At 45.6% G+C, this 23,538-nt stretch overlaps 1 protein-coding gene across 1 annotated transcript in view; it reads right to left on the reverse strand.

Annotated features, from left to right (window-relative positions):
* Positions 1 to 431: 431 nt before the first annotated feature.
* The window catches only part of LOC120924595, a 31,266-nt gene continuing 8,159 nt past the window's right edge, over positions 432 to 23,538 (reverse strand). The window contains exons 2-5 of the mRNA XM_040335585.1: positions 13,521 to 13,704; positions 10,568 to 10,688; positions 8,138 to 10,370; positions 432 to 932 (exon numbers count right to left, since the gene is read on the reverse strand). Of these exons, the coding sequence (XP_040191519.1) occupies positions 462 to 932; positions 8,138 to 10,370; positions 10,568 to 10,688; positions 13,521 to 13,704 (3,009 nt within the window). The 3' untranslated portion in view covers positions 432 to 461. The remainder of the gene's footprint in view (positions 933 to 8,137; positions 10,371 to 10,567; positions 10,689 to 13,520; positions 13,705 to 23,538) is intronic.

The raw sequence follows: 23,538 nt of genomic DNA on the forward strand, positions 1-23,538 counted from the left end.
CTGAGAAGCCTTCACTGGCTGCCAGTGAAAGACAGAATCACCTTCAAAGCACTCTGTCTGACGCATAAATGTATCTTGGGAAATGCTCCCAAATATCTATGCGAAAAACTAAAGGCATATAACCCCAATCGCGCGCTGCGATCCTCCAACCAAAATCCACTCCAAATCCCCAAAACCAGATACAAGTCCAAAAGGAGAAAGAAGAATTTCTGTCCAAGGCCCTCATCTTTGGAACACTTTACCAACCTCCATTCGGTTGGAGGAGAACCACTTGGCCTTTAGGAGAAAGATCAAAGCCCATCTCTTTTGAGGTCAAAGGAGAAATGGTCAAACAAGCGCCCAGAGGCGATTTAGTTCGCATGTGCAGCGCTATATACGTTTTTCACTCACTAAACAATGCTTTAGGGACAGAGCATTCTTTCTAAACAGGCGATGAACAAATAAAAAAAAAAAAAAAAAAACTAAAGGTTAGTGAACTGGAAATCTGAACCCCATGAGGACACAGCTCTATCAGATGTAGGATAAGACCATGGCGTAGCTTGATGTTGTTGATGATGGGTTGTTGGTGGGGTACCCTGCTGCTGTTGAGGATAGGATGTGGAAGGAGTGGCACGATGCTGAGGAGTATGGAACATCGTTGTTGTAGGATGTTCTCCAATAAATGTATTTATGTTAAGTTCTCCCTTGACGCCTTTATTGAGTAGTTGGACCAATAAAGGTTCAAAGAACCGACGTTGCTCCTCTGACATCTTCCTTAGCTTGTTTGCAGTAACAATTCCACAGGCATCACAGTCATCCGTTTTGGATTGCAGAGCAGCTGTAGCCTGTGCTAAGAATTTATTTGTGGAGTCCTCAATATTTTTACGTTTACGGGGCCTGCTTTGTGACAGTCTTGTGGGAGATGTAGTCACAGAATTGTTGGTAGAGCTTTCCTAAAAAAACATGAAAAAATTATTAATATAAAGTGTAAAAAAAATTGTGTAATTATGATTCTAATTAGTGATATTGTTCAGCGGTTCGTTCTCCACTTTCTCTACTAAATAGGGAATAACTAATAAATAACAGTTATAATTAGCCAGTAAAGAGATGCAATTAAGAAATAAATGCTTACTGGGATCAATGGCGATGCATCTGGATCAAAATCCTCATCTTCTTCACCATTTAAATTCAATGTATTGATGGAGCTTCTCATCTCAGTCTGATCAGTCAGAAAAAGAAGACTGTCATAATACCACAGTCTTGGAACATAAACATCATCAGCACCTACTCCTGACTTTTGTGATTCTTTTATTTTGTTGAGTTCTTTTTTAAAAACTGTTCTTAAATTTTCTATTTTAGATTTTACATACCGTATTTATTGGGGTATAGCGCGCACCCCTAAAGTTTCCCCGAATTCCTGTGGAAAAAAGTTGTTTTGTACTTACAGTTTTGGTGTCTTGCGCGGCGCAATAGGCGGTCTCGTCGGGTCCGGCGTCCGTCTGCGGCTTCGGGTGTCCTCTTCGTCGGGTCCGGCGTCCTTCTGCGGCGTCCCTCCCCGCGCCGAGTTTGAATACTGCACCGACATATACAGAGCGCAGTACACTCGTGTATTGTCGGGGAAGGCTCGGCTACTCTCGCGCTGACGTCCTGTACGTACAGGACGTCAGCGCGAGAGGAGCCGAGACTGCCCGACAATACACGAGTGTACTGCGCTCCGTAAATGTCGGCGCAGTATTCAAACTCGGCGCGGGAAAGCGGTATCGGCGTATACCGCGCACCATGATTTTGCCCTGATTTTCAGGGCAAAAAAGTGCGTGGTATACGCCGATAAATACGGTACTTCACATTTGCATGTGGATTTACTGCAGTGCATAGCTCAGCCAGCTTTACATAGGCCTCATGCTTTTTATTTCTGTCAGAATATTCTTTGGTTTTAGTCTTCCATAGACATGGCATTTCCCTATACATGTCTATAAACTGCGGTAGGAAATCCGTGAAGTAAAATTTATCTGTCATCACTCTGAAAAAAAAAAATACAAAACATATTTTAGCAAAGTTCAAACCATTCACTCTACGAATTTTCCTAATATCTCACCAGCTGTTGTTTCCACAGTCCACCTGGGATTTAAATCCAATTATTTTCCGGATGCATAGGATCCTCGTGAGAATAATCTTTAAACTTTCCTGTCCACGTGAACGAGTTGTTTCTACAGCACGCCCTACACCTCGTGAGAATAATCGTCACAAAGAAATTTCTGCGCGCGGGAACAACATTTTTCCAGCAGGCCGTACAGTAAAATTGTGTTTACTGTTTAGTGCACATGCGTGCCTCCACCTCTTTTTTCAGCAGTGCTGTCCTGCGTAGACGTCACGGCCAAGAACTGCGACACATTAGTTCCGCCGCTGCTCCGCATGTTAAGCCACAGCATGGGTGATAGAGAGAGCAACAGCCAAGAAACAAAAAAGGCCAATAGGAAGAAAACGAAAGCCACACCTATGAAAAGAGAAGAAATGATCGACCTTGTGCGCATCTTTGAGAAAATGGATTATGATGGCAAATTGGAAAACGATGATAGGCCAAACTATAGAAAGGACAAGATACTGGAAAAGGTCATTGCTGTTATTTCACAAAAGCATGGAATTGAACGTTCCAAAGATCAAGTATGAAAGAGGTGGTCAGATCTTAAACACAGGGAGCATCAACAACTTGATGAAATCCAAAAGATAATCATAAAAAGTACCGTATTTATCGGGGTATTGCGCGCTCCGGCGTATAGGGCGCACCCCTAATGTGGACCGGCATTCCTGTAAAAAAAAAAAACATTTTAGTACTTACAGTTTTGGTGTCTTGCGCGGTGTCCATCGTTGGCCTCGTCGGTCCAGCGTCCGTCCGCGGCTTTCGGTGGTGTCCTCCTCGTCGGGTGCGGCGTTGGCCTGCGGCTTCGGTGGTGTCGTCCTCGTTGGGTCCGGCGTCCGTCTGCGGCTTCGGTGGTGTCCTTCCGCGCTGTTACCCGTCGAATCGCCGCTTCCCACGCTCAGTTTGAATGCCTGCGCCGACATATACCGTCGTGCAGTACACTCGGCTACATTCAGCCAGGCTCGGCTTCGCTCGTGCTCACGCTCTGTGACGTTTATGCGTGAGCACGAGCCTGGCCGAATGTAGCCAAGTGTACTGCACTCGGTATATGTCGGCGCAGGCATTCAAACTGAGCGCGGGAAGCGGGTATCGGCGTATATCGCGCACCCACGATTTTCCCCTTACTTCATAAGGGGAAAAAAGTGCACGGTGTACGCCGATAAATACGGTAAGTAATAATAATAAATACATGCTTTTCTATTATACACCATGCACTAATTTATAATGCTATACTAATATTACTAATTATTACTTTCATATTTATAATAGATATTTATTTATTTCTAAGGTAAAAAGGCCAAGAAGCGAGCAATCTTCATGAAAAAAATATCCAGTACTTCTGAATCAGAGGAGTCTACAGTAGATCCAAACAACAAGGAAAAGACAGTAGTTCTTCAGTCTGATCAACAGATGCCTGGTAGTTCAACTACTCAAGCACAGAATCCTAATGATGCAGGTAAATTGCAATGTACTTATTAATCACTAACCAAAATGAGGCCGGTGTTAAAATGTGGTCTTATGAAATGTATGCAATTATGTGAAGTGTTTCTGGTACACTACATGCAGGGCTGATGCAAGGATATTTGACATCCTAGGCAAAACCTCATTTTGCTGCCCCCCTTGGCTCGTTCCCAAACTCCACCACCTTTACCCTGCCTATTTATAGCCCTTATTATGAATAAAGCGCCCATCAATTTAGCCTCACCAGTGCCCATCAATGCAGCCTCACCACCAGCACCCATCAATTGTAGTTGTAGCACAGGACCTGACTACATAGTATATGCTAGACGTTACCGTATTTATCGGGGGGAATTACGCGCTCCGGCGTATAGCGCGCACCCCTAATGTGGACCCGCATTCCTAGAATTTTTTTTTTTTTAGTACTTAGTTTTGGTGTCTTGCGCGGCGTCCATCGGCGGCCTCGTCGGGTCCTTCGTCCGTCTGCGGCTTCGGTGGTGTTCTCCTCGTCGGGTCCAGCGTCCGTCTGTGGCTTCGGTGGTGTCCTCCTTGTTGGGTCCGGCGTCCATCTGCGGCTTCGGTGGTGTTCTCCTCGTCGGGTCCGGCTTCCGTCTGCAGCTTCGGTGGTGTTCTCCTCGTCAGGTCCTGCGTCCATCTGCGGCTTTGGTGGTGTTCTCCTCGTCGGTCCAGCGTCCGTCTGCGGCTTCGGTGGTGTCCTCCTCGTCGGGTCCAGCGTCCGTCTGCGGCTTCGGTGGTGTCCTCCTCGTCGGGTCCGGCGTCCATCTGCGGCTTCGGTGGTGTTCTCCTCGTCGGGTCCGGCGTCCGTCTGCGGCTTCGGTGGTGTCGCCCCGCGTTGTTACCCGTCGAATCGCGGCTTCCGGCGCTCAGTTTGAATGCCTGCGCCGACATATACCGTCGTGCAGTACACTCGGCTACATTCGGCCATGCTCGAGCACGAGCGAAGCCGAGCCTAGCCGAATGTAGCCGAGTGTACTGCACTCGGTATATGTCGGCGCAGGCATTCAAACTGAGCGCGGGAAGTGGGTATCGGGGTATAGCGCGCACCCACGATTTTCCCCTTATTTTGAGGGGAAAAAAGTGCGCGGTATACGCCGATAAATACGGTAATTATTTTTGTGTTTGTTTAGACACACAGAACATACAAGATGAAGAGGACTACGACGAACCCAGATTCCACAAGGATATTGACCATCCTATTTGTACTGGACTTTGACATTGATATCACTGAACAAGAAATCCAATGCAGTGATACCAGAGTTGACACGGGATCAGAAGAGGTATCAAGAAATGCAGTGTCAAGCACTCGTAAGTATCTCACCAAGAAATACATAAAATTAAAAAACATGTTTAATGTTATTGAACTTTGAATCTGAGCTATAGACAGTGCGGTCATTACCCACAGGTACTATTCTTATATCATAACAGCTGGCAACACGCATACTATTGAATAAATATACATGTTTTGTTGGACATAGATAAATTTGTACATGCTATCTGCATAGCATAGAACCCGTATCTGTTTACCAATGTAATACTAATAATGCTGAGAATAAACACCTTTTTTATATTATATGGTCTATCAACAGTATTTAAGAATTCTACCTGTGTGAAATGAACGCCCTGCAAATCAAATGTGGTGTACTCTTATGTTCGCTGTAGAGATGTTGATCAATATTTTTTTTATTTTAATATATATTATGTTATATACCATTAATAAATTTGATTATTTGTTTCATTAGGTCAGGGGTTGACAAATTTGCTTGGAATCTAGGAGCCAGCTAAAAAAGTTTGGAGCCAGAAAACGCACCCCGTCCCGACGAGCTTGCACGCAGAAGCGAACACATACGCGAGCAGCGCCCGCATATGTAAACGGTGTTCAAACCACACGTGAGGTATCGCCGCGATTGGTAGAGCGAGAGCAATAATTCTAGCCCTAGACCTCCTCTGTAACTCAAAACATGCAACCTGTAGATTTTTTTAAACGTCGCCTATGGAGATTTTAAAGGGTAAAAGTTTGTCGACATTCCACGACCGGACGCAATTTTGAAGCGTGACATGTTGGGTATGAATTTACTTGGCGTAACATTATCTTTCACAATATTAAAAAAAATGGGGATAACTTTACAGTTGTCTTATTTTTTAATTAAAAAAAGTGTAATTTTTTTCCCAAAATAGTGCGCTTGTAAGACCGCTGCGCAAATACGGCGTGACAGAAAGTATTGCAACGATCGCCATTTTATTCTCTAGGGTGTTAGGATAAAAAATATATATAATGTTTGGGGGTTCTAATTAGAGGGAAGAAGATGGCAGTGAAAATAGTGAAAAATTACATTAGAATTGCTGTTTAACTTGTAATGCTTAACTTGTAATACCAACGGCCACCACCAGATGGCGCCAGCTCACACATCTGGTGGTAATAACTTGTAATACCAACGGCTCACCACCAGATGGCGCCAGCTCACAAAAAAAAATAAAACTTTTTTTTTTCCCCACCTTCCAAGCCAAGCCGCCAGGACACTATTTCTAGTCGCCATGGCGACCTGGCGCCCGGGATTTGTCGATCCCTGTATTAGGTCATATGCTGGATAGTGATACTGCAGCCAAGCTCAGTGTTCACCTGCAGAAATTTGGTGCATTTATTGAAGACATGCAAAGTTAACTCACCGCTATCTGAAGGAATGTGTGGACATGTTAAATATTGTCTAGTTTTGTTTTCATCGTTAGGATGTTTTATGTTGGGCATTTTGCAATGTGCGGTATTCTAATGTTTTATAACAGTAACAAAATCTTATTATGGAAGCATCTTCAAACAGCTGTTTTATGGATAACAATGCATATTAGTGCGGATTTATATTAAAAAAATTTGATTAAAAAAATGTGCACATGTTCTAGAGATTCTTCTCTAATTTTTCATATTTTTTTCATTTTTTTTCCCCAAAAATTATTTATATTTTGTTTACCTTGGTGGGGAGCAGCTGTTTGCTGGCGTCTCTGCACTGTAAAAATGCCCACCGAACAAGGTCTGTTCACCCCCTACCCAAGTGGAGAGATGCTGCCTGACAGTCAGCATCTCAACTCTTCTGATCCTCCATGATCATTGGAGCGATAAGCTGTGGAGGGGTGGCCAGCGGCTGTCTCATGGCCATTCTGAGACTGCCATTACTCAAGACAGCAGAAGGATATTAAAAAAATAATAACAAAGCAATATCATGACTACTAATCAGTCTTTTTTAGGAAGCACTGTAGCACTTCTCATCTAGCAAATTTGCACTGTTTGTATTTTGTTGTGTCTTGTACACTACATATAAATATATATGTGTCTCAATATTTTTGTATTTTTTTCTAAAAAAAAATAAAAGTTTCAGTCATTTTGGTGACCCTACTACAAATCCACACAATAAAAATGTTTTTTATTCACGATTTATGGTGTCTTCTTTTTGTGTAATTATTTGAATATGTACATGCACATGGTATTACAGTTGCAGACCACAACATACTGACATGTGCACTCTGATAGCAACAACAATGAATGCCCTTTCCTTTTTTTGAAAAAGGAAATTTTTAATCGAGAGAGAGAGAGAGAGAGAGCGAGAGAGAGAGAGAGAGCGAGAGAGAGAGAGAGCGAGAGAGAGAGCGAGAGCGAGAGAGCGAGAGAGCGAGCGAGCGAGCGAGCGAGAGTGTAATTTTTGCCCCCTTCCTCTGATGGAGCCTGATGCATCCTCCTGCTCCACAGATGCAAAGGTACCTCAATCCAATGGGTGCAGTTTGCTCGCATCCAGCAGGGTAAGTCTCACTGTCCAGGCTGTCCGGTGACGTCAAGAATTTTGATCGATCAAAAAAATTAAAGATTAATCGAGGAATTAATCTTTCATTTCCCCAGCCCTAGCAGAAATACTTCTGAAGAGGTGAGGTGCTGTTGATCTTTCTGTGTGATAAAAATCAAAAAGAGACTATTGTTTTCTGCTGTAGGACCAGCAGTGTCTGCCCAGCACTAGGCTGTGCCAGACTCCATAGATAGGTTCCTGTGTGGTGAAGGTAGACGCCCCAAGTTGCCAGGGTTTGTTTTATGTTTGATTTTGTTTATGCTGTTTGGATGCTTGCACTTGTTTCCAGCAAGATGGAAGAATATCTTTGTTTTCAACCGTCTTTGACTGCCTTTCTGTATAAATTCAGTGTGTAGTGAACCCATCCAGGGGGTCACACACCCCGCTACCGAGCTAACCCCCTACTATATATATATATATATATATATATATATATATATATATATATATATATATATATATATATATATATATACACACATACACACATGAAAGTGCTTCCAACACTTTTCCATTTTTGTAATGTGCTAAACGTTTTTATTTGATTTGAATAACCTTTTGTATTTGATTATTGATCATCTGCCTCATTTAAAGTCCCAAACCCTTCTGCTAGCATACCCTCGAAAACTTTGGCGACTATAGAAATATAATAACATCTCCTAGTATTAATGGCGAGATAAAATACAAGTAAAATAAACAAGGAAGCAATAAAACTTACAGGAATTCTTTCTTCAATGTTGAACTCGTCCTCTGGTGTTGCCTCTTCTCCTGACCACTCCTTCTCAGGAGTTGCTCCTTCTCCTGACCACTCCTTCTCCCGAGTTGCTTCTTCTCCTGACCACTCCTTCTCCCAAGTTGCTCCTTCTCCTGACCACTCCTTCTCCCGAGTTGCTCCTTCTCCTGACCACTCCTTCTCCCGAGTTGCTCCTTCTCCTGACCACTCCTTCTCCCGAGTTGCTCCTTCTCCTGACCACACTTGCATTAAAGGTTCTCCTTGGTGGTGGCTCATTCCTAGTACTGAAGATCCTACAGAATCCTGGAGGACATCTCCAAGATGATCACTCGTATGAGAGCTTCCTGAAAATTCCTGGTCAAGAGAGACGTCGCTAAAATGTTCCATCATAATCAGGCTCTTATTCAGAGGTCTGCTGGATTCATCAAGCCTTTTCTCTCGTTCATGGTTTGATTTTTCTAGATGTTCAACATAGTCAGGAGGACTGTGAGCTGTATCATTCTTTCCCATACTTGCCCCCTTGTTGGGGTGCTTGGTCTCATTCCCAGAATTATCTCGGCTTAGAATCGTGTGTGTTCGTAGAGATTCAAAGGGTTGTACGGTGCTTAACTTGGCTGCCTCTTCTCCTTCTTCAGCCACAGGATCTATGTTCTCCTCTGTTCTCTTCGAAGCCTGGTTTCCTCCCACTGCAGTTATCACAGAGTTGTATGATTGAGACCGAGTCAACTTAGAGGCACTGGAAGACTCTATATGTTCTACGTTCAAGTTCGTCATTGAAGATGTGCCTTTGATTGAGGCATCCAGTCCTTTCTTCGATGTGCTGCTGTCAGTTTGTTTGGACAACATGCGGTTCAAAGAATCTGCCACGGCATTATAAGCCAGCTTTTTAGGAGACACACCAGTTAAACCACGTAGGACCAATGTGTCGAATGATTGGTTTGTGTTCCAAGATCCGACCTTTTCGATGTAATTCAAGCTAGGCAAGGATTGGATTTTTTTTCTTTGGGGCGATGGTGACCTTTGAGAATCACTGCTCTCGGGATAACCCTGGCTGCTCTGAACGGATTGGTGTACCCCACTAGAGGCCACATTAGGGTTTGAAGAACTGCTATTTGGCTCTTCATTTAAAGACATGTCAGATCCTGTGAGCTTGGCTTTTATTTGCTGGATTCTGCCGGAAAGTTGTTTCCGATTCATAGAAAAAGTTCCGGGGGTCGACTGCGAGATGGGATAAGCTAGGCGCCCGATAAAAGAAGCCTCATCTATGGGGGTGTTTACAGCCTGAGACAAGTCCGTCTCTTTATGGCCACGTTCTATACAATGGGAGGACCTAGTGAACTCGCCCCTTAGCTGCTCTTCCACTGTATCTTCTCCACTAAAGGAAGGCTTTGTGACGTTCTCAGGGAAATCAAGTGCATTCTGTGAAGATGGACTGCTGTCAATCCTGCTCTTATGAAATTTGGACATCTCCCTCTTTTTTCTCTCTTGTTGGATCTCAACGCACAGCTGCTTCTGAAGTTCATCTCTGAGCCCCGGAGAAGATTGCCGTAAGGTAATACCAGACTGGTCTAAGTGACCAGGTACACTGAGATTGGCTTTCTCCAACTCGGGGTCATCAAAATGTATTTCACTCGAATCTCTGAATGTTTCTTCTTCCAAGTTTAGTCCGGTTGGAGTTTTTGTTCGAGCTTGAGGCTTGAGAATGCCGACTTTGTCCTCTCTAGGTTCTTGTGATAGAACGTCAATATTGTCAGCCTCGCTGGTGGAAACAGTTTGTGAAGAACGTCTAGAAGACGAACCACTGCCAGCTGACAGACCAACTTCTTTCTCTAGAAGCTCTAACAACACGGGGGCTGGGACATTGCTACCCAGAAAAGCGCCATCTTCTGCCATGAGGTCCTCAACAGAAGGCTGGCCCATCGTCTTCAAGACTCCCGAATCAGAATGAACGTTCTCTGTGATGGTGTCATCTTCTTTTTCCCCGTGACTAACATTCAGAGGATGTTCTGACAGGTACTGATCGCTACTCAAGTCAAGGTGTCCATCAGGACTACTCAAGTCAAGGTGTCCATCAGGACTCTTTTGATAATGCTGTGTTGAGGACAAGGTGTCTTCCTCATGGACCATCAACACTTCTTTACTGGCCAGTCTTAATGCGTCAGTCATTTGCAAAGACATAGATCCAGGGCCTGGAAATTCAGACATGTCCAGGGAAGCCCTGGTGAGAGAAAAACAGCATGGTCACTGGCTGGAAAACACTAAAGAACACATACGTACTATGAATAGTTTTTAGCATTTTAACTTTGTAGAATGGCTATAAGCATTGACGAAAACTTGTGCTCTAATTTCGCAATGGCTTTCAGTTCCTGAGAAGAAATCAAAGCAATAAAACATGTATAATGCCAAGAGCCGTACCTGAGTGAAGCAAATTCAGTTTCTGTCTGCTGGAACAAAGTGTCTTCAAAAAACTTGTGTCCCGGAATAGATCCGGAGGTGAGAAGAGGGAGGCACGGGGACAAACGGCTGTCCTGGAAGTCTGCAATAAAGGAAAGTTAGAAAATAGAAATGATTACTTCTATTGTCAGGTAAGGCTGGGTCACTTTATGTTGTCTTAAAGCGGTTGTAAACCTCACACAAGAAATATGAACAAAGCATATCCCTCAATAGTATGTACTTGTCTCAATTAGAAGCACAAAGTATAATTTCTCTTCACTGCCTCCTTCCTCTGCTATCAGCATGAGTCACTTATGACAAGTTTTCCTGACACCAAGAGAAAAATGGTGCCAGGGGAGGGACCTCCAGCTGATTGACAGCTACAGCTCTGTTCCTGTGTGAAGAGGTGTGTCTCTTCCCTCCAATCAGCTCTCAGAACTCTCCACACGGAGCTCTGCAGAGTGTAGCTTCAGTTCTCCGCCCCCTTTTATGTGAGCGTTCAGACAAGTTTGAAAATTCATCACTTTGAAGGGATGTAGAAAAATAATATTGTGTGGTGCTAAAGCCATAAAGAGCCTGCATACAGACCTTTTTTGTTAGATTATTATACAGGATTTATACAGCGCCAACAGTTTGCGCATTTGTAGTAGTGCTCATTTACATCGTTGTATATTTTTATTTTTTGGCTGCCTGGGTCTTGGGGGTCATGTAGACAGGTTGTCACACACTCCCTGTTGGCTCCAATGTCTGGAGCTTGGTATGCCGCCGCCCAGCCCTCTTTTAAGATGGCAACAGCGGTCATTGGTTCTGCGGTGGGTCTTGATCCGGGTGAGCACTGCGCACCGGGTGGAGGAGGTGCGTTCTTTCCCGTGGGGAGTATATATGGTGGTTTGGTAGGTCATTTGGCCTTGTAGTGGCACTGGTGGTACTACCCTTTTTCCCTTTCCCTGGATGGTGCAGTTGGACTGGTAAGCCTGTTCCTTCAGGGGAGTTTATTTTATCTCCTATATTTCTTCACAGATTTATCATTGCTGATGGGGGGGCTGGGGGGTGCAAGTAGCTGGTTTTGCCTAGGGTGCTAAATTGTCTAGCTATGGCCATGCTTATATGCAGCACTGATGGGTACTCATAGGTGGTCTCCAGCAGTGGCGGTGTGTCCATAGAGGGCGCAGGAGCGCCGCCTCCTCTCTCCTACACTGCTCTATTACCAATTGCATGAATCTATCTATTGTCACTGCTGCCGCCCCCTATTTATGTGCCCGACCACTTGTCGGGCGCCGGGCATATGAATTACAGCGGCGGGTGTGTTTTCGAAGTACACGATTAGAGCCAAAGGCTTCCAAAATGGTAAGCAGCGGGCGCACTGCTGTGCGTTCGCCGTTTACACAGTGCTGTGTTAAGGACGCAAATACAATCGCTTCCCTAACACTGACCCGCCACTCAGCCAAATGCAGGTGCACCGGGTCTGGTTACCCGTCACCTGATTGGCTGAAGCGACAGGCGCTGTGATTGGACGCCTATAAGGCATCCAATCACAGCGCCACAGAATCACTGTGTCTTCACAGTGGGCATTTGGCGCCTAACTAAGCTCAAAAATCAATCAATCAATAGCAGAAGATGGAAGAGGACGGGAGAAGACATCGATGACTCAGAGGACAGTGCCATGACCCGAGACAGGTAAGTGCTGGGCAATGGGGGGGGGGGGGGCACACAGACAGCATTTGATGGGGCAAACAGATGGCGCACACTGGCTGCGTTTGACGGCGCAAACACTGGCAGCGTTTGATGGGCACAGTGGCAGCGTTTGATGGGCACAGTGGCAGCGTTTGATGTTTTTTTTTTTTTCAGTTTGTTTGCGCCCCTTTCAAAAATGTTGAGCACCAGCCGCCACTGGTCTCCAGTGGGAATCAAAGTGAGCAATTTCAGTCCAGGAACGGTCTGTACAACTGTGCAAGACTAAAGGGAAGGTCAGAGGTCCTCCCTCCTCCATCTGTTTCCATGTACCCACCACCACCCACTGCAGTCCTGCACAACGGGACTGAGTGCCAATCGGCTAAAGACTAAACCAGAAGCAGTGTGCAAAGCCTGCTAAATCTGCCTTCAAAGGATTGCAAGTAAAATACAGTGGACTTTACCGCCACTCATTAACACAGTGTCATACCTCCTGTGAAGGACTTTTATGCAATTGCCTATATGCTTCAGTTTAATTCTCTCCCTGCTATTTTAATGTCTGTGTGTTATGTGTAGAAGGTGATTTCATGGGGACCCGAATGACTCATTCCTCTGCATAACAGACTGTTGAAATGTTAATGTCCCATCCCCAGCCAGCTCTCTATTCTAAAGGGTAATTGATCTATTGTGTGTGTGAAGAAGACCTGTGTTTACCCTTAAGAGATGTGTATTGTATCGTCAGGCTAAATGATTAGATAATTGGCTCATGTTAATTATTCTGATTGCTTCGTTGTAGTAATTAACTTCACTGATGTCATTATCTAAAGAAATGTGCCTTGTCAGGGTCGGCTCCAAAGTGTCTACCTATAATCTGTATGGGAGCCCAGTGTGTGGAAAGGGGGTGGAGATTTCATTGTTCTTCGATTGATGATTAGCTTGTAAACTGTATATAACTAGCAGCATGCTGCCAATAAAGTGTGTCTTGTTCCAGCATTAAGCTTTGGCTCATGTGTGGTCTTTTATGGGAAGAAGGGAATGCTTGACGGGGATATTTTCTACTACCGTCACACCTCCTATATAATAATACCACAATTATATAACCACCCAAAAGTTGTTGAGTTATTTTGGGAGCCCCTTTTGGGGGTTCTGAAATACAACCTGCACAAATGTGAAGTCACGGTGCGGTCGCTGCGTGGTGAAGATGTCACGCACTAACCGCACCGGACAGTCATGGCTGCAGCTTTGTGCAGTAAGAAGTCTGTACCGAGTTGTAAAGGGAGCGTCCGGCCCCCAGGGATCCTGCTCTGCAGATCGGCTTCCGATTGGATGGTTCCTTCCTCCATGCTGGGGAATGAAGTCTGCTCTCCTCGCATCCCTGTCTCACTCAGCGTGGGAAAGAAGGTGCTGCCGTCCTCCTCTGCTGGAAGCTGGTACCACATCTCTGTCACCTGAAAGGATCACAGGCGTTAATAGGATAAAGAATGCACTGTACACTTCCCGACAACACAATTTCTACATTTTTGTTATATTTGTTTGCAGTCTGCTACAGTCAAAAAACAAACACTAAAGTATAACAAAAAGGAAAAGCTTTTTCTTTTTTTTTTTTGGGATTGAGTGGAGAGGGGTTAGAACCCCTGTCGGGTTAATTTTCCTGTCCGTGTCTCCATTAGGGAGATTACACCCTCTCTTAGTCCTGGTATAAAATCCCAAAAAATCCAGGCAGCTACACTTCAAAAATACCCAACTTTATTAAATACTTCAGCCCCGAAAGGATTTACCCCCTTCCTGACCAGGCCATTTTTTACAATTCGGCACTGCGTCGTTTTAACTGACAATTGCGCGGTCGTGCGCCGCTGTACCCAAACAAAATTGACGTCCTTCCTTACCCCAAAATAGAGCTTTCTTTTGGTGAAATTTGATCACCTCTGCGGTTTTTATTTTTTGCTTTATAAAAATAAAAAAATAAAAAAAAAACGGACAATTTTAAAACATAAAATAAAAAAAACAATATTTTTTACTTTTTGCTAAATATATATTATATCAGTGGTTGACAAATTTGCTTGGAATCTAGGAGCCAGCTAAAAAAGTTAGGAGCCAGAAAACGCGCCCCCTCCCGACGAGCTCGCGCGCAGAAGCGAACACATACGCGAGCAGCGCCCGCATATGTAAACGGGGTTCAAACCACACATGTGAGGTATCGCCGCGATTAGTATAGCGAGAGCAATAATTCTAGCCCTAGACCTCCTCTGTAACTCAAAACATGCAACCTGTAGATTTTTTTAAAACGTCGCCTATGGAGATTTTAAAGGGTAAAAAAGTTTGACGCCATTCCACGAGCGGACGCAATTTTGAAGCGTGACATGTTGGGTATGAATTTACTCGGCGTAACATTATCTTTCATAATATTAAAAAAAAATGGGGATAATTTTACTGTTGTCTTATTTTTTTATTAAAAAAAGTGTAATTTTTTTCCCCAAAAAAGTGCGCTTGCAAGACCGCTGCGCAAATACGGCGTGACAGAAAGTATTGCAACGATTGCCATTCTATTCTCTAGGGTGTTAGGATAAAAAATGTATATATACTGTTTGGGGGTTCTAATTGGAGGGAAGAAGATGTCAGTGAAAATAGTGAAAAATGACATTAGAATTGCTGTTCAACTTGTAATACCAACGGCTCACCACCAGATGGTGCCAGCTCACAAAAAAAAAAAATATATATATATTTTGATTGGTTTGCGCATAATAAATAAATATGCGCATCGATGGATCGAGCTAGGGCTCAGGTGGGGGGGGGGGGCAGCACATGGAAGTACAACCACTTTAACCACTTCCCGCCCACTTAACGTCAAATAACGGAGGGACAGTGCGAATCTCGTTCTGGGTGGACGTCATATAACGGCACCCAGAACGGCCACACTCACGCGCACTACATGGGCGTGCAGCGATCGTCCCCACCCCGTGGTGCTAGGAAACAGCGCGACCCCGATCTCTGTAAAGAGCCGAACACGCAGCTCTTTAATCATGTGATCGGTTGTGTCCAATCGCAGCCGGTCACATGTAAATGCGGAAGTGCCGGTGATCGGCTCTCATCGCCTCACACTGACAGAGTGTGTGGTGAGGAGAGCCGATCAGCTGCATCTCCTCGCAGGCAACACCCAGACATGTAATCAGGGCACTGATCATCAGTACCCTGATTCTATTAAAGACCCCCAGTGCCACCAATCAGTGCCCATCAGTGACACCGAAAAAAAGAGGGTTTGGTCAGCGGGACTTTAAATGAGGCCAATCACCATGCGGAGTAAGCCACCAGTCACTGCTGCCTTTCAGTGCCTGCTCATCAGTGCCGCCTATCCGTGCCACCTATTAGTGCCTCCTCATCAGCGCCCATAAGTGCAGCCTCATCAGCGCCCATCAGTGAAGGAGAAAAATTACTTATTCACAAAATTTACAGATGGAAACTAAAAAAAAACGTTATTTTCAACATTTTCAGTCTTTTTTCTTTTGTTTTAGTAAAAAAAAAAACAGCAACGATTAAATAGCACCAAAAGAAAGCTCCATTTGTGTGAATAAAATTATAAAACATTTCAGTTTGGGTACAGTGTTGCATGACTGCGCAATTGTCAAAGTGCGACAGCGCTGAAAGCTGAAAAATGGCCTGGGCAGGAAGGGGGTAAAAGTCCCAGATAGGCAAGAGGTTAAATAACCACTTACCACCCGGTCTATAGCAAAATGATGGCCGGGCAGCGGGCAGTCGTTGCGTTATCCTGACTGGCCGTCATATGACGTCCAGCAGGACAACAGCCGCTGCGCGCCCATAGGGGCGCACAACGTGGCGATCGGTCTGACACAGATCTCGGTAAAGACCCTCCATCGGGGGCTCTTTACCACGTGATCAGCCGGGTCCAATCACGGCTGATCACGATAAAAACAGGAAGAGCTGTTGATCGGCTTCTCCTCACTCGCGTCCGACAGACGCGAATAGAGGAGAGTCGATCAGCTGCTCTCCTCACGGGGAGGGGGGAAGTGCTCAGATTGTTTATCAGCGCAGCCCCCCCTAGGATGCCAGCCCAGCAGGGAAGCAGAGATGGCCATCCACACTGGACCACCAAGTATGCCCCCCTAGATCACTAGGGAAATGCCAGTTTGTACTCAAGCAGCTGCCAATCAACTGCCAATCAGTGCCCACCCACAATGCGTGCTAGTGCCACAAGGGATGACAATCGGTGCCATCTATCAGTGAGGCATATCAGTGCCGCCTATCAGTGCCACCCATAAGTACACATCAGTGCAGCCTTTTAGTGCCCATCAGTGTCGCCCATCAGTGCCAACCAGTGCTACCCATGAGTGCCGCCTATCAATGCCCATTAGTGCTGCATATCAGTGCACAGTAGTGGTTCGTCCATAGAGGGCGCCGCCCCCTCTGGCTCTCGCACAGCCACTGAAATACATAGATTCATGCATTGCATGAATCTATGTATTTTCGCCGCTGCCGCCCACTATTCAGATGGCCGGATGGTGAGCGCCACCCACCTGAATAACAGCAGCTGGTTGGCTGTGGGGAAGTGTACACAAGTACAGCCCATGGGCTTCCAAATGCTTATCTTTGGGACGTACCGGCGGTGCGTTCCTTGGATAAGACTGACAGGCGTCTCAGCCAATCAGGTTCACCGGTTCTGGTTTACCGGTAACCTGATTGACTGAAGCATCATCGAGGGCGGGAGAAGACATTGAGGGACGTGGAAGGAGGATAGCTGACCCCCAGAAAGGTAAGTGCCGGGCGGGGGGGGCTTTTTACAGGGCACAGCGGCGACAATGGGCACAGTGGCATCAATGGGCACAGCGGCATCAATTAAAGGGCACAGTGGCATCAATTAAAGGGCACAGTGGCATCAATTAAAGGGCACAGTGGCATCAATTAAAGGGCACAGTGGCGACAATTAAAGGGCACAGTGGCGACAATTAAAGGGCACAGTGGCGACAATTAAAGGGCACAGTGGTAACAAAGGGCACAGTGCGACAATTGATGGCATGGCACAGTGGTGACAATTGATGGCACAGTGGCTGCGTTTGATGGCATGGCACAGTGGCTGCGTTTGATGGCATGGCACAGTGGCTGCGTTTGATGGCATGGCACAGTGGCTGCGTTTGATGGCATGGCACAGTGGCTGCGTTTGATGGCATGGCACAGTGGCTGCGTTTGATGGCATGGCACAGTGAGGCGGCAATTGTTTTTTTTTTTTTTCGTTTGTGCCCCCCCCAAAAATTTTGAGCACCAGCCGCCACTGTCAGTGCAGCCTTATTAGTGCCCATCAGTGAAGGAGAAAACGTACTTATTTTCAAAATTTACAAAAAAACGTAAACAAAAGAAAAAATAAATATTTTTTCCAAATTTTTGGTCTTTTTTTTTATTTGTTTAGCAAAAAATAAGAACCGCAGAGGTGATCAAATACCCCCAAAAGAAAGCTCTATTTGTGGCAACAAAATGCTAAAAATTCTGTTTGGGTACAGCGTAGCACGACCGCGCAATTGTCATTTAAACAGCGACAGCGCTGAAAGCTGAAAATTGGCCTGGGCAGGAAGGGGGGTAAGTGTCTGGTATTGAAGTGGCAAATCTTTCGATGAAAGGAAAAAAAAAAAAACACAAACTATGAAAAGTTTACAAGTGCCATTCATTAGGGAATTACCCCCCGCCACGCCTGGCATCTCCGCGGGCATTACACCCTTGATGCAGAACGTTTTTTTTTTTGAACAAGTGGATTACATTAATCTGCAAAAAACAACAGGAAGTCGGTGGCGAGTACTTCTCACCGGATCCGACGTATTGATTAGAACACAAGAGACCGCCGCAATTCCCAGCGCCTAATCGTCTAAGGATTACATAAAAAAAGCGAATGTCAAAAATCAAAAAAGACAAAAGCCCGGGTGACGTCAGCGCCGCCGCCGGTGTCATCAAAACAGATTTTAATTGAAAAGCCATCTCCATACTTTATTATTTTTTTTCTTCAGTCAAGTGTCCTACAATCAGCGCGGTCCGTGTCAGAATCCGATCATCTCGCCTTTTGTGCGGCTATTCTTAGACGCTCGTTAGCGTAAGGAGCGGTGAAAAAAAAACGACGACGAGGGGCCGTTTTCTTTTTCTGTATGACATAACCGTCTCCTTCTATGATAGGAAAACAGAAGCATCAGCTGCCAAGAGTCTTTCAGAGTTTTAATCAAATATCGCTAATGAGTCATTGGGGAGAACACAAGAGGCAGCCAATCAGGTTCACCGGTTCTGGTTTACCGGTAACCTGATTGACTGAAGCATCATCGAGGGCGGGAGAAGACATTGAGGGACGTGGAAGGAGGATAGCTGACCCCCAGAAAGGTAAGTGCCGGGCGGGGGGGGCTTTTTACAGGGCACAGCGGCGACAATGGGCACAGTGGCATCAATGGGCACAGCGGCATCAATTAAAGGGCACAGTGGCATCAATTAAAGGGCACAGTGGCATCAATTAAAGGGCACAGTGGCATCAATTAAAGGGCACAGTGGCGACAATTAAAGGGCACAGTGGCGACAATTAAAGGGCACAGTGGCGACAATTAAAGGGCACAGTGGTAACAAAGGGCACAGTGCGACAATTGATGGCATGGCACAGTGGTGACAATTGATGGCACAGTGGCTGCGTTTGATGGCATGGCACAGTGGCTGCGTTTGATGGCATGGCACAGTGGCTGCGTTTGATGGCATGGCACAGTGGCTGCGTTTGATGGCATGGCACAGTGGCTGCGTTTGAGGGCATGGCACAGTGGCTGCGTTTGATGGCATGGCACAGTGAGGCGGCAATTGTTTTTTTTTTTTTTTCGTTTGTGCCCCCCCCAAAAATTTTGAGCACCAGCCGCCACTGTCAGTGCAGCCTTATTAGTGCCCATCAGTGAAGGAGAAAACGTACTTATTTTCAAAATTTACAAAAAAACGTAAACAAAAGAAAAAATATTTATTTTTTCCAAATTTTTGGTCTTTTTTTTTATTTGTTTAGCAAAAAATAAGAACCGCAGAGGTGATCAAATACCCCCAAAAGAAAGCTCTATTTGTGGCAACAAAATGCTAAAAATTCTGTTTGGGTACAGCGTAGCACGACCGCGCAATTGTCATTTAAACAGCGACAGCGCTGAAAGCTGAAAATTGGCCTGGGCAGGAAGGGGGGTAAGTGTCTGGTATTGAAGTGGCAAATCTTTCGATGAAAGGAAAAAAAAAAAACACAAACTATGAAAAGTTTACAAGTGCCATTCATTAGGGAATTACCCCCCGCCACGCCTGGCATCTCCGCGGGCATTACACCCTTGATGCAGAACGTTTTTTTTTTTGAACAAGTGGATTACATTAATCTGCAAAAAACAACAGGAAGTCGGTGGCGAGTACTTCTCACCGGATCCGACGTATTGATTAGAACACAAGAGACCGCCGCAATTCCCAGCGCCTAATCGTCTAAGGATTACATAAAAAAAGCGAATGTCAAAAATCAAAAAAGACAAAAGCCCGGGTGACGTCAGCGCCGCCGCCGGTGTCATCAAAACAGATTTTAATTGAAAAGCCATCTCCATACTTTATTATTTTTTTTCTTCAGTCAAGTGTCCTACAATCAGCGCGGTCCGTGTCAGAATCCGATCATCTCGCCTTTTGTGCGGCTATTCTTAGACGCTCGTTAGCGTAAGGAGCGGTGAAAAAAAACGACGACGAGGGGCCGTTTTCTTTTTCTGTATGACATAACCGTCTCCTTCTATGATAGGAAAACAGAAGCATCAGCTGCCAAGAGTCTTTCAGAGTTTTAATCAAATATCGCTAATGAGTCATTGGGGAGAACACAAGAGGCAGGCGGTGCTGCGGTGCTGCAGCGCCGACGATGTCAAAGAGCAAATCATTAATAACTTTTTTTGTATATGTTTTCGAGGTAGAGCATGACAGATGGGGAAAGTGTGAGAAACTCGAAAACCGGATGTCAACTTAAAAAAAAAAAAAAAAAAGGAATGATATTAGAAAAGCCTCAGTTATCTGATGCTGGGGGTCCTCCAGTACTACTAGGAGCATGGGTGCCCAACCTGCGGCCCTCCAGCTGCTGCAAAACTACAAGTCCCATGATGCATTGCAAGGCTGACAGCCAGGGCCGATCCGCCCTATAAACTCACTATGCAAGCCGCTTAGGGCCCCGCAAAGCTGCGGAGGGCCCCCCAAATTACTAGAGGCCCCGTCTCTCTGTCTGGTGAGAAGTAATTTTCAGCCCCTCAACTCGCTGGCTGCATAGGAGAAGAGGTAAGCAAAAGGTAGATTGGCTCTCAGAGCTTTGCATTGAGGAACGCCGATGGCCATTGAGGTGGGATGACACAACTTTTGGAGTTGCCCGTTGGAAATGGAGTCCCATGTACCTACAGTACTCAATACGGTAAAAATGGGACATATGGGCATATTGTGACATTTTTATCATTTTTTTCCACACAAATAGAGCTTTCTTTTGGTGGTAGTTACTCACCACTGGGGGGTTTTTTTGCTACACAAACGGAAAAAAAAAAAAAAAACGAATTTTGAAAACAGGTCATTTTTCTACTTCACTGATGTGCGCTGATGAGGCTGCACTGGTGAGCACTGATGAGGAGGCACCGATTGGGAATTGATAGGCAGCACTGATGGGCACTACCGATAGGTGACACTGATGAGGAGGCACAGATGGACACTACTGATAGGTGACACTGATGAGGAGGCACAGATGGACACTACTGATAGGTGACACTGATGAGGAGGCACTAATGGGCACTACTGATAGGTGACACTGATGAGGAGGCACAGATGGGCACTACTGATAGGTGACACTGATGAGGAGGCACTAATGGACACTACTGATAGGTGACACTGATGAGGAGGCACTAATGGACACTACTGATAGGTGACACTGATGAGGAGGCACTAATGGACACTACTGATAGGTGACACTGATGAGGAGGCACAGATGGGCACTACTGATAGGTGACACTGATGAGGAGGCACAGATGGACACTACTGATAGGTGACACTGATGAGGAGGCACTAATGGACACTACTGATAGGTGACACTGATGAGGAGGCACAGATGGACACTACTGATAGGTGACACTGATGAGGAGGCACAGATGGACACTACTGATAGGTGACACTGATGAGGAGGCACTAATGGACACTACTGATAGGTGACACTGATGAGCACTGATAGATTACACCAATTGGCAGCACTGATGAGGAGGCACGGATGTGGAAGCACTGATTGGGAATTGATAGACAGCACTGATAGGTGACACTGATGAGGAGGCACTGATAGGTGACACTGATTGGCGGCACTGGTGGGAGTGCTCCAGTTATCAGTGTTGATTTACTTTTAACCACAATAATACTGGGCACTGTCGCCCCCTTCCTTCCCAGGCCAATTTTCAGCTTTCATCGCTCTCGCACTTTCAATGACAATTGCGCGGTCATGCAACACTGTACCCAAATGACATTTTTATGAACAAAAATTCTCACAAAGAGCTTTCTTTTGGTGGTATTTGTTCACAACTCCTGATTTTTATTTTTTGCGTTATAAGCGAAAAAAAGAGCCAAAATTTGGGGGGGGGGGGGGGGGGGACACAATATTTTCTTTATTCTAGTTTAAAAGAAATCCAATAAAATCCAATTTTGACATAAATTTAAGACAAAATGTATTCTGCTACATTTCTTTGGTAAAAAAAAAAAAAAATCCTGTTAAGTGTATAATAATTGGTTTGTGTGATCGCAGACAGATGTGCGCAGGTGATCATGTACAGATGTGCGCAGGTGATCATTGAGACATGTGATTTTACTGTTACACTGTGTGGGGACATGTGTGTGGGGATAGTGTCTTGGGGACACTATTTTGGGGACTTTGTATCTTTACATTGTTTTTGGGACACTAGGTTGGTGATCAGTGTGCAAAAAGCTGTAAAAAAAAAAAAAGAAAAAAGAAAGCTCATACTCCCTGATCACCAGCCGCGGCTGCAGAGATCCGCTCTTCTCTCCTCACTGACAACTTCCATGTGAAGAGAGGAGAGCCAATCGCCTAGCAACCGACTCTGGGCCAGATTCACGTAGATTCCGGCGTAGCGTAAGCTATTTACACTACGCCGTCGCAACTTAGTGGAGCAAGTGGCGTATTCTCAAAGCACTTGCTCCGTAATTTGCGGCGGCGTGCAAACTACGGCGAAGCGGCGCAAAAACGTTCGGGAATCGACGTATCGGCTCATTTGCATATGCGACGCTGAAATCGACGTAAAAGCCACCTAGCGGCCAGCGTAGTATTGCATTTAGGATCCGACGGTGTAAGTGACTTACACCAGTTGGATCCTAGCCGAATTCCGGCGTATCTTGTTTTGAGAATACAAAACAATGATACGCCGGCGGGATTTTCGAATTACGCCGGTGTATCTGTAGATACACCGGCGTAATTCTTTTGAGAATCTGGCCCTCTGTATTTATGTCACATGATGGCTGTGATTGGACACGGCCGTCATGTGATCAGGAGGGCCAGTCAGAGAGCCCTCCTGCCTAACGGAGATGCGCCGTGTCTGGGTGACACGAGCGCATCGTGCACGCGCGCAATGCCCCTCCTTCTGAGAGACGTTCCTGAACGTCCAGTCAGAATGAGGAAGCGTCCACCCGGCCGTATATGTGCAGTGGCCGGGTGGGAAGTGGTTAATCACCAGTGGGTCTTGTTTTTTTTGCTACACAGACAATATAGTTTGCTATACAATTTTGCAAACTATGTCCAGCCCCGATCCTCCTCTTGTTGGGTCCCCCGCTGGTGTTCCTTGCTCTGGGGGCACTGATGTATGCTCGCTCCAGAGCCCCACTCTATGTGATCATAAGACACAATGCCCCGGCTCGCCCCCTCTCCCGCTATCTCCTCATTGGCTCACTTCCTTGGATCCTATTCCTGGTAGTGTCTCCAACAGACTCCATGTTCCGATGTCCAGTGGACCTTGTATCCTTGTATTCTGGGCTGAATATCACTCCTCCGTTTGAGTCCTGGCTGCCTGGCGGGGGGGGGGGGGGGGGGGCATCATCACTACAGCAGCCTAGGATCACAGACCTCCTGAACAGCTGAACAGAGCACCATTCAGATGACATTGCATGTGCAGCTCACCCAAGAGGAAGAACCACCACTGAGGAAGGACTGTGATCAACTCCAAGGAAAAAGAGGAAGGCCTGCCACCTGAGGGAGAAGAAGAAGGACTGCCACCCGGGGAAAACTATCCCCGAGAGAG

The sequence above is a fragment of the Rana temporaria genome, chromosome 1 (genome assembly GCF_905171775.1).
Source record: "Rana temporaria chromosome 1, aRanTem1.1, whole genome shotgun sequence".
Taxonomy (NCBI): Eukaryota; Metazoa; Chordata; class Amphibia; order Anura; family Ranidae; genus Rana; species Rana temporaria.